Source organism: Triticum aestivum, chromosome 2D (genome assembly GCF_018294505.1).
Source record: "Triticum aestivum cultivar Chinese Spring chromosome 2D, IWGSC CS RefSeq v2.1, whole genome shotgun sequence".
NCBI classification, from domain to species: Eukaryota; Viridiplantae; Streptophyta; class Magnoliopsida; order Poales; family Poaceae; genus Triticum; species Triticum aestivum.
This window is the reverse complement of record NC_057799.1, coordinates 117,933,873-117,944,664: the sequence shown is the minus strand read 5'-3', so window position 1 is coordinate 117,944,664 and position 10,792 is coordinate 117,933,873. Positions and strand designations below refer to the sequence as shown.

General features: G+C 47.6%; 1 protein-coding gene across 1 annotated transcript; it reads left to right on the top strand.

The window, feature by feature from the left end:
• Positions 1-291: 291 nt before the first annotated feature.
• Positions 292-1,951, top strand: LOC123052050 (GEM-like protein 1). Its single transcript, XM_044475101.1, has 4 exons — positions 292-601; positions 749-850; positions 955-1,229; positions 1,581-1,951. The coding sequence occupies exons 1-4, from the start codon at positions 454-456 to the stop codon at positions 1,755-1,757; spliced, it is 702 nt and encodes a 233-aa protein (XP_044331036.1). The 5' UTR covers positions 292-453; the 3' UTR covers positions 1,758-1,951.
• The last annotated feature ends 8,841 nt before the right edge of the window (positions 1,952-10,792 follow it).

Sequence of the window (10,792 nt, the reverse complement as noted above, 5' to 3'; positions counted from 1 at the left end):
TAAGAAGGCCATCTGGCTTTCGCCCAAATTTTATTTTGGGTTACCTGACCCCTAAGCCAGCCCCATTACTTTTTTTTTTGTTTCTGTAGTCAGCTGAATTTCAAACTGGCAAAAGATGAGGAAAAACTAGCTGACCGCAACGGGTTGGGGCTGTTTGCCGCGCGCCATCAGCGGACAACGCGCACTAGTTTGCGGCAGCCGACCGCAACGGCACGACACGGGCGGGTGCGCTCACGCTGTGTCGACGCGGAGCGCGTCGGTTACTTGTGAGTCTGTGACAGTTGGACGCTCGCTCCCACCATTATAGTCTCACGCGCTTGATTGCGTCGCCGTGTCGCTCGCTCCCCCACCACGTCCCTCTCGGAGCCGTCAACTCTGCCGCTGCTCTCCCTCGTTCCTGATCTCTCTCCCCGTCTCGTCCCCGCTTGCTCCTCCTCCTCCTGCCGATCGCCCATGGACTCCAAGCCCGAAGCCCACGCGGCCGCGGCGTACCCGCGCATGTCCCCGGCGGACCTCGCGCCGCCGCCGCCGCCGGTCGTGGCGCCCGCGGGCTCCAACCCCTACGTGCTGTCGTCGCCCTCCTCCGGACCGCCCGCCAAGAGTAAGTCACCTACCACTGCCAACCACTACCTATCTCCCGGTGTCCTGCTCTGCTGCCCCAGCTCTTGTTCTGGGACTGAATTTGATTGTCACTTGGTTAGTGTTTCTGCTGACGGTTATCAATTGTTTGGGGATTGGTTGCCCGCAGGCACCAGGGAGAATCTCAGGGAGATGTTCGGCTCGGTGGGGAAGAGGTTCAGCGAGGCCGCGCGCAAGACCGAGGGCATCGCCGGCGACGTCTGGCAGCACTGTGAGTCTCCCGTTCCCCAACACAACATCATATGCCGCACGAGATGATGAACCACAGCGTTCATACATGTTGACCAATCCATGAACTTGTGTGGACTTGTGCAGTGAAAACCGGGCCTAGCATTACGGATGCTGCAATGGGGAGGATCGCTCAGATATCCAAGGTCATATCGGAAGGGGGGTACGACAAGATATTCCAGCAGACGTTCGAGTGCTTGCCTGATGAGAAGCTCAAGAAGGCCTACGCGTGCTACCTCTCGACCTCTCATGGTCCGATAATGGGCGTCTTGTACGTCTCGACCGCCAAGCTTGCATTCTGTAGTGACAGCCCCGTGGCATATGTCACCGAGGATAATCAGACCGCGTCAGCCATTTACAAGGTAGGTGATCTGCAATACTAGTTCTTATATATTCATTTTAAAACTAACGGACATTTTCATATCTTTACCACTACCTACTTATACTTGATGAGAAAACACATTATTGCATCAAAATCGCTTTATTATACTCCCATTCTGTGTTGATGAGTCAAACTCAATCTGCTTTGACAGAGCATAAGATTTTTAATGTTTTGCTAATCTGCAACTCCCATACTAATAGCATTGAACAAGACATGGAAACATCGCTTGTTTTTGTTGTTCCTCTGGGTCATCTAAGCCGAGAGTGATCATTTTTGTTTTGTTTTGTTTTGTACTCCAACTGATCATATTCATATTTGCATGTTTTCGCAGATAGTTGTACCTGTACCTCACCTGAGATCAGTCACTCCTACCGCAAGTCAACAGAACCCTGCGGAGAGGTACATCCAGGTCGTTTCTGTCGATAACCATGACTTCTGGTTCATGGGCTTCGTGAACTATGACAGCGCTGTGAAGTGTCTCCAGGATGCTGCTCGTGGTGGCGCCTAGACATCACTTCCCCGTCGCATGCATCCGTTGTGATGGCCCATGTTGATGTCTATAGACCATTCTTGTGTATTTTGGTTCAAATTTCTGGCTTAAATAAGCAGTACATTCATGTATCAGTATTCAGTAGTGTGGCCCAACTGTGTTGTAAATATCAGAGGAATCTTAAGCTTTGTTTGTGTTGTTTGCTGCCCTCATTCTTGCACTGCAATCTATGTGTATAATGAGCCAAAGATGCTCCTGCCAGTGCCTTGATAACTTGAGGTTAGTGCATGCTTCAACACACTATCGATATATGTCTATGCTGAATGCGGCATGCTTCAACACACTCCGAGTCTCCGAGTGATTTTGTGTTTAAAATCTACCGAGAGAAAAATCCCAGAGCGAGAAAATAGATAGTGGTTTAGCGATTCAAGTCCAGTACGCTCCACCTATTACTCTTGAGAGCTGCGAACTCTCTAGACGGTTAGGTGTCAAGTTCTTCAGTGACCAAGGGTAATTGTGCTTCATGAAGAAGAAGTCTATAAAGGTTCGGAGATCACCTCAAGTATCTACGGTTCGGAGATCACCTCAAGTATCTACCACGAGTTCAGTGACCAAGAGTGATTGTGCTTCATGAAGAAGAAGTCTATAAAGGTTCGGAGATCACCTCAAGTATCTACCACGAGTGATCGACAGATTGTTCTTCATGAACTACAAAGATTCACAAAGAAGAGTCTTAAATAAAGTGAAACATTGTGTAATGGATTATATGAATGAAACTCTTTTAGCACCTTACACGGCGGAGGAAGTGAGGAGTGCTCTATTTAGCATTGGTGACTTAAAGGCCCCAGAGCTGGATGGGCCACAGGCCATTTTCTATAAAAAGTTCTAGCCTATTTAGGTGAGGACTTGATTAGGGAAGTGCTCCAGGCAGTAAACAGTGGTGTAATACCGGAGGGATGGAATCAGACCACTATTGTTCTTATACCCAAAATTGACAATCCAGAGAAGGTAACTCAGTTTCGCCCAATAAATCTTTGCAGCGCTGTCTATAAGGTAATATCTAAAATGTTGGCAGCAAGACTGAAACCGTTATTGCCTAATATAATTAGTGAGACGCAGAGTGCCTTTGTCCCCGGCCTAATTATCACTTATTGAACTGATCCGCTAGCCAAGTTTCTCAAAAGTTCGAACTAATGAAGAGACGTGGGCAATATATTTCAACATTCTCCCTCACGTCTAGGCCGTGAACGTCCAAGAAGACCTTATACGTGGGATTGAGATTACATCACAACTATTTTTATATTAAATAGTGCGTTGACTAGGATTTGATCCCGAGACCTTGTGACTCCGACACCATACTGAATTCATGCTCCAGCCAGTTGCTCCAAAACTCCGAACTATGGGAGAGGGTCAGACATTATACTCCAACATCACTCATAATGTTATTGTTGCATATGAGTGTTTACACACAATGAAGAAAAGAAAGACAGGAAAAGTGGGCACATGCGCGGTAAAACTGGATATGCATAAGGCGTACGATAGAGTTGCATGAGTCCTTTTGAAAGCAATCCTAGGGAAGCTTGGTTTTGATCAGAGATGGATTCAGCTGGTCATAGCGTGCGTCACTTCCATTGAATACAAAGTGAGGTTTAATTCTAATGAAACTTTACCGTTCTCCCTAACAAGAGGTCTTAGGTAGGGGGATCCCCTATCTCCCTATCTATTTCTGCTCTGTGCGGAAGGCCTATCTGCGCCCCATGAGGAGGCGGCTGATAATTTAAAGGGTGTTCAGGTCTGTCGTGACTCTCCCATAATTTCTCATTTATTGTTCGCTGATGATTCACTTATATTGATGAAAGCAGATCAGTTAAATGCCCAGGCGTTGAGAACGATCTTGGATGAGTATTGTTCAGCCTCCGAACAATTGGTAAGCAAGGCCAAATGTTCTATGTTTTTTAGTCCCAATACTGATGTGGAGGTTAAAGCTGAGATATGTCAAATACTGCATATTATGACGGAATCACAGTCGGATAAATATTTGGGGCTTCCCTCTATGATTGGTGTTGATCGGGTTAATTGCTTCAAACACTTAATAGAGAGGATCCAGAAATTGATGAATGGATGGAAAGAGATAACCCTCTCCTTTGGAGGTAAGGAGGCCTTACTAAAAGAGGTGGCCCAAGCCATCCCTACATATGCGATGAGTGTGTTTAAATTCCCAAAGAAAATTTGTAAGGGGATCACTGATGCAATGTCGCAGTATTGGTGGGGTGACGAGGATGACCAACGTAGGATGCATTGGTTTGTATGGTGGAAAATGTGTGTGCCAAAGGAGCAAGTAGGTATGGGTTTCCGTGACATTCATAGTTTCAATTTGGCGATGCTGGCAAAATAGTGTTGTAGGTTGATTGAGAACAATGAATCATTGTGTGCCAGAGTGTTGAGAGCTAGATATTACCCCAGTGGGGATATTCCTAACCGTGAATTTAAAAGGGTCATCGTATGTATGGCGGAGCATATGGGTAGGGATCCAAACCTTCAAGAAGGGCTGCACGTGGAGAGTAGAGATGGTGCAAAACTAGTTATTTAGAGTGATTGTTGGATCCCAAGCAGTGCATCAAGGAAAGTGGTGATAGTAAGGGGTAATCAAGTATTGTCAAGAGTGAATGATCTTATAGATCCTGTTATGGGGGAGTGGAATAAACAACTAATCCGGGACAACTTTTGACATATTGATGCAGAGCGTATTCTGTAGATTCCGCAATCAGGTAACGGAGGATTACATTGCATGTCATCTTACGAAAAGCGGAATTTTCTCAGTACGTTCGGCCTACTATAAAGAATGGGAGGATACATACAATGATAGCACTAGTATGAGTCGCCATGGTGGTTCTCGGTCGCACCAGGTATGGAGGAAAATTTGGAGTCTAAAACTGCCGGAAAAAAAATTAAGATCTTTCTATGGAGATGTCTACATAATACTATTCCCTAATTTTGTGTTCTTGCAAACCGTCACATTGGTAGTATTCTCAATGCCCAATTTGCAAAGCGGGAGCAGAAGATATCAAGCATGCGTTGTTTAACTGCGTGAGAGCAAAGGCAGTCTGGGATGTGCTTGGGATTGAGAGGATTGTACAGGACGCTTCACTTGTTGATCGCTCGGGTTCCGCTGTGCTGGAATTTCTTTTGTGTGATCAATCGATGCAACAGAATTATGAGGACTCGATAGAGCTTCCAAAGTTGATAGCTACAACGATCTGGTTTGTATGGTGGCAGCGTAGACAACAAGTTAGAGGGGAGAAAGTGCAGACGCCATTGCGATCGACGCTGGCCATCCATGCATTGGCTCTTAACTTCACACGAGCGGCAGCGAAACAAACTACTGCACCTAGACGGAACACATGGCCCATTTTTTTGGCAGCGCAACAAGTTCTAAATGTTGATGCTTCTTTTATTGAGGATCTGCATTCGGGGTCATGTGGGGCGATAGTTAGAGACCACAGAGGTAATTTCATTCCTGCTTCTACTGCGGCGACATTACTTGAAGGGTTAAAGTTCCTGTCATGCCTTGTTTTGCCATGTTAAGTTCCTGTAGCATGTTCATTTCATGCTCTGAACATTGCTACCTGATGCTGTTTCTGCCATGTCCAGTAATTTCACCAAGTCTGTGAACCTGTTATCTTTTGCACTTTTGCCATGCTTGTTTGAGCTTGTTATGTTGTGATCTAGCAGTAGCTCAGTGTTCATCTTTTGTCAAGCATCTCCTGTAGATTACTGCCATATGCTTTGTTGCTATGTTGGAGTGCTGTAGCATTGTTGCTTGTTGCATTTTAAGTGCTATCTTGCTGTTAATCGCAGATTCGTGTCATTCTTGTTTTGCTTGCCATTTGCAAACCGTGCATCCGTTTCCGGTGATCTTTATATCGATTTCGACCGAAATCATCTCATCTTTCCAGTGGCATGCTTGGTTTGCCAAGTTACTGCCTTGTTCATCATTTTCCTTCCGGAGCACGCATATGCATCGCATATCATATTTCGCATATCATACATGTTTTGCATCATGTTGCTTGTGCATTTCTCGTGATTGATTGTGGTTCCGTTGCTTGTGTTCTTGTCTTGGGTAGAGCCGGGAGACGAGTTCGTGAATGAGGAACCTGTTGAGTACGCTTACGAGGATCAAGCTTTCGACAACTCTGAGAACCTTGCAGGCAAGATGACCACCCCTCGAAATCACTTCTATCTTTGCTTTGCTAGTTGTTCGCTCTATTGCCATGCTGCGCTACCTATCACTTGCTATATCATGTCTCCCATATTGCCATGTCAGCCCCTAACCATCCTTTCCTAGCAAACCGTTGTTTGGCTAAGTTACCGCTTTTGCTCAGCCCTTCTTATAGCGTTGCTAGTTGCAGGTGAAGTTGAAGGTTGTTCCATGTCGGAACATGGATATGTTGGGATATCACAATATCTCTTATTTAATTAATGCATCTATATATATTTGGTAAAGGGTGGAAGGCTCGGACTTATGCCTGGTGTTTTGTTCCACTCTTGCCGCCCTAGTTTCTGTCTTACCGGTATTATGTTCCTTGAGTTTGCGTTCCTTATGCGGTTGGGTGATTTATGGGACCCCCTTGACAGTTCGCCTTGAATAAAACTCCTCCAGCAAGGCCCAACCTTGGTTTTACCATTTGCCACCTAAGCCTTTTCCGCCGGGTTTTCGCGAGCCCGAGGGTCATTGTCGTGGAATTTTCACGGCAGATGTCCTCGAGCTAGGACTTAGTCGTGGAGCCATCGCAACTAGGAAGCTTAAAGGGGTTAAACGGGACAAGGAACACGGAGTTTATACTGGTTCGGCCCCTTACAGTGAAGGTAAAAGCCTACGTCCAGTTGAGGTGGTATTGATTATGGTTTCGATGACCAGGGAGCTTAATTGCTATGCCTGGCTTTCGAAGAGATCTTTCCCGTCCCCAAACCGCCGCCGGGTCGTCCCTTTATATAGAGAGGTTGACGCCCAGCGGCTCTCAGAGTCCCGGCCGGCTCATAAGAGTGTCCGGCTCGGATTCTCAACTATTCTTGCCTTACACTACAAGTTCTACCATAATGGCGGTTATAACTACGGGCCTTAAGCCATCTCCGGGTCTTAGGCCCATCATTGACCCGCCATCTTCAAGCTCGGTACTGGGCTTCGCGTGATGACCATTATGAGTAACCCGGCCCCTCCTGGCGGGTGACTCTAAGGGTTATATCCTTAACATTAGGCCCCAGATTGATTTGAACCGGTTCATGTCAATCTTCAATTCTTTTGAGAGGAAAGATCTTCCGGCTTATGGTCGTGCGAAGGTTATAACCCGCCGTGACGTCATCTTCTGGATTCCTGGTAACCCGCCATGACATCATCTTCCATTAAGTACATTTATTTATTCCATTAAATCCCAGCGGATCTTATCTTTAATGGTCATCCCGAAAATCGAGGCGCCTCTGGGGCGAGATAATCACGCCGTGACCTCCTCGTTTCTCGCGCCCACTTATGAGCTTCACCTTATAAATAGCCCGGCCCATGAGCCTCCGGTCACTCGTCGCCTCCATCTTCTTCCTCCTCTCGCCGCTGTGCTACCGCCCGAGCTCCGCCGCCGCCGCCGCCGCGGGTTTCCTCATCTTCACCAACTCAGGCCGCTGCATCAACCTGACGTGACCAGAAAATCGCGACGAACCCCCGCCGTAACTCCGCACCTGTAAGTCCCTGCACATCTCCACCGTAGATCCGCATTAGGGTTCCACTGTTCTTCGCTGTTCTTCGCGAGTTCCCTGTAGTTCTGCCACTATGGTCATGTTTCGATGCAAGAGTAGCACAGAGCTCCTGCGGTAGTTGTTGCACATCCATTTTGACACTAGTAGATCCCCTTTGTTTGAAATAAGATCCCATTCTGAATCCATGGACTTCTTCTGCGTCAGTTCTAGGTCTAGAATTTTTTTCTCTTTAGCCAACCGTTTGATCCAAAATAATTACTGCGATCTGTGAAACTTGTTTTCACCGCACTTAGTCAAAAATTGCATCTGCTGAGCTATGGCGGCTCACATTTACGGCTTAAAAGAAGCCACGCGCTGTAAAATTTCCGGCTCATTTATGATAAAGCTGTAGACAATTTGAATTACTTACAATACCCGCAGCGGCTTATATAACCCGATGCACTTAACCATATGTCATTAGGCCCCTCTCATAAGCCGTCATTGAGTATTAAACTGTAGACGTCTGCCGGCTTATAATTGAACCGGACATTTTCCTTTTGTCATAGGCTTCATCTTTCACAATGCCTCCCAAAGCTCCCAAGGCACCCATCACGTGCAACTGGATGAGATCCAATGTTACTGACGAAACCTTAGCGGATTTTGTGAAGACGGGTTACTTGCCCAAGAAGGATGTCATGTCATATCGTGCCCCTGACCCGTCGGAGGAGAGACCTCAACCTAGAGATGGTGAGGTGGTGATATTTGCTGATCACATGAGCAGGGGCTTCGCACCGCCCGGCTCAAAATTCTTTAGAGATGTGCTGAATTTCTTTGATCTGCGGCCGCAAGACATAGGACCCAATTCCGTGTCAAATATTTGCAACTTTCAAGTATTCTGCGAAGTCTATCTCGGAGAAGAGCCCAGCCTGCTGCTCTTTAGAGAGCTATTTTATCTGAACCGCCAGAACGAGTGCGCCAACGGGCCGAGCCTGGAACTTGGCGGGATCTCCATTCAACGCCGTAGAGACTGCCTCTTTCCTTACGCTGAGCCGCCCAGCCATCCAAAGGACTGGAACCAGACATGGTTCTACTGCCAGGATACTTCGCCGGCTGACGAGAGACCTCTGCCCGGCTTTCGTGCCCTGTGTCTGGAGCCAAGTCACTCCCTGCCGGATAAGCTAACTCAAGCCGAGCGTTAACCTCTGATCCCCACCATCAACAAAATTAAGGCTCTCCTGGGAAACGGCCTCAACGGCATTGATCTGGTCCGGGTCTGGATCTCTTGGCGGGTGATCCCCTTAAGCCGCCGCCCCGGCTTAATGTGTGATTACACGGGCCGGAAAGATGACCCTCTGCGACACAGCCGCAACGATCTACCTGAAGACGTTGTTGACGACATGACCAAGTCCCTCTTGAATGAGAGCTTGTCAGACTGCGGGAGGACTGGCTTAAGCCCCTTCTGCAAGACTAACCCGGCCCCAGCGGTAAGCCACTGAGCTGAACACCTTATTTTCTCCTTAGATAGTTTCCATCTGAACCTTAAGAAGTTTTCATTGTATTTTTCAGGCTGATGATAAGTTCTGGAAGGTCAAATATGACCATGAGGCAGCTAAAAAAGCCAGAAAGGCTAAGAAAGCCGCCAGGAGAGCCGCTCCCCAAAAAAAGGGAAGCAAGCCTACCGCCTCAGAGCTGCTTCAGCTGGATGATAGCTCCGAGTCAGAGGTAATCCTTAATCCCTTAAACTCTTCTTTTGTTTCTGCTTTTCATCTGTCTTTTGACCACCTTATTAACTTGATTATCCACAGGATGACACCGGAGCGAGTAACCCGGTAACTGAAGAGGTAACTATACTTTCCTCCGACTCGGACCCCTTGCCAAGGCTGAAAGTCCGAAGAGTAACCCGGAAAGTAAGCTTTTCGCATCCTTTAGCTTATCAAGATCCTCAATTTCTTTTGAAGCAACAGATTCATGAGAGCCGGAGGCAAACCCGGGCCAGCAAGGATGCAGACCTCTCCTCCGGCTTACCCGAGGCATCAAGAAAGCACCGGACTGAGGTTATCTCCAACTTATACCCTTGTCATCCTTTAGCAGGTGTCACTCGTCAACCGCTCAATTCGTCTGATTCCAATTATCAGGAAACTTCACTTTCCTCTGGTGATTCTATGCAATCCACCCTGCCGGCTTTCAAGACCGCGCCCGGGTAATGATGATCATCTTATGTTGTACTTATCTTACTCATGCTTTTGTACTAACCTTTTGTCCTTTCAGTGCTCAAGCAAAGCTCAGTAAGAGAGCGAAGAAGAATAAGCCGGTCGAAGAGCCGGTCCTGACTGAACCGGAGGCTTCAGCTCAAGAGCCGCCCGCTGCCTCTGCTCCTGAAGCCACCGCTCCAACCGACGAGCCAATCACAAAGACTTCTGCTAACCCGGAGACCTCCAGCCCGGCTCAGCCGGCCGATGACCCGGACGTGGTAATCACCCGGACGGAGTTTGTCGAGCCGGGGAGACCCACTGCGCTGGCTAAGTGCTCTGCCAAGAAAGAGTTGCTAGAGCGCCGCAGGTCCAAGCTGGACATCACCAACTATGCTAACTTGAGCATTGGAGAAATCATCTCCGGCTATGTCAATCAGGTGCACAGCAGCCGGGACCTGGAGATTGACATGGTGAAGCAGATACATCAGAAGTCTGAGGTACCACTCTATTGCTTACTGCATAGTCATCTTTACCATACTAGCCCCCAAGTCTACTACTTATGATAGAATATGTTGTAGACTTAACTTCCGGCTTACTTTCCTGAACCGGTAATTTGTAGATAGAAACTTTCGACATGCATTAGCCCCCAAGTGCCAAGTGTCTTTGCTTGGAAAGTGCTTGGGACTTTAAAGTTGCATAATAATTATTCATGCTATAACCCGGAAATTGTACAGGCTGCTTGCAAGAAATTGGAAGCTGAACTTTCTGAGCTGAAGAACCGCCTGAAGACGCAGGAAACTGAAACCCGGAAGGCCAACGCCAACTTTGAATTCAGTGTTGCTGCGCAAGAGAAGCTGAAGAAGAAGTTTGAAACTGAAAGGAAAACTTGGGCCGAAGAGAAGGCTGCTCTGGTCAGCCGGGCCGAACAGGCGGAGGCGGCTCTGACGGAGAGAACCGCCGAACTCTCCGGCTTAAAGCACCATGTGTCACAGATGGTCACAGCAATCTTCGGTAAGTCATTCTGCGCACGCTCAACAAAGGTTACATTCTCAGTGTCTCATAAGTCCCATCATTGCTGGCGGCTTACCTGACGTTGTTAAATAGGTCCCAGAAGCGCCAACCTCAATCAGAATGTGC

Excerpts from the sequence above, each read along its gene's own strand:
- LOC123052050 (XM_044475101.1), top strand. The coding sequence starts at position 454 with ATGGACTCCAAGCCCGAAGCCCACGCGGCCGCGGCGTACCCGCGCATG. Across the intron at positions 602-748 it reads CTCCGGACCGCCCGCCAAGA|GCACCAGGGAGAATCTCAGG; the intron begins GTAAGTCACCTA and ends GGTTGCCCGCAG. Across the intron at positions 1,230-1,580 it reads CCGCGTCAGCCATTTACAAG|ATAGTTGTACCTGTACCTCA; the intron begins GTAGGTGATCTG and ends ATGTTTTCGCAG.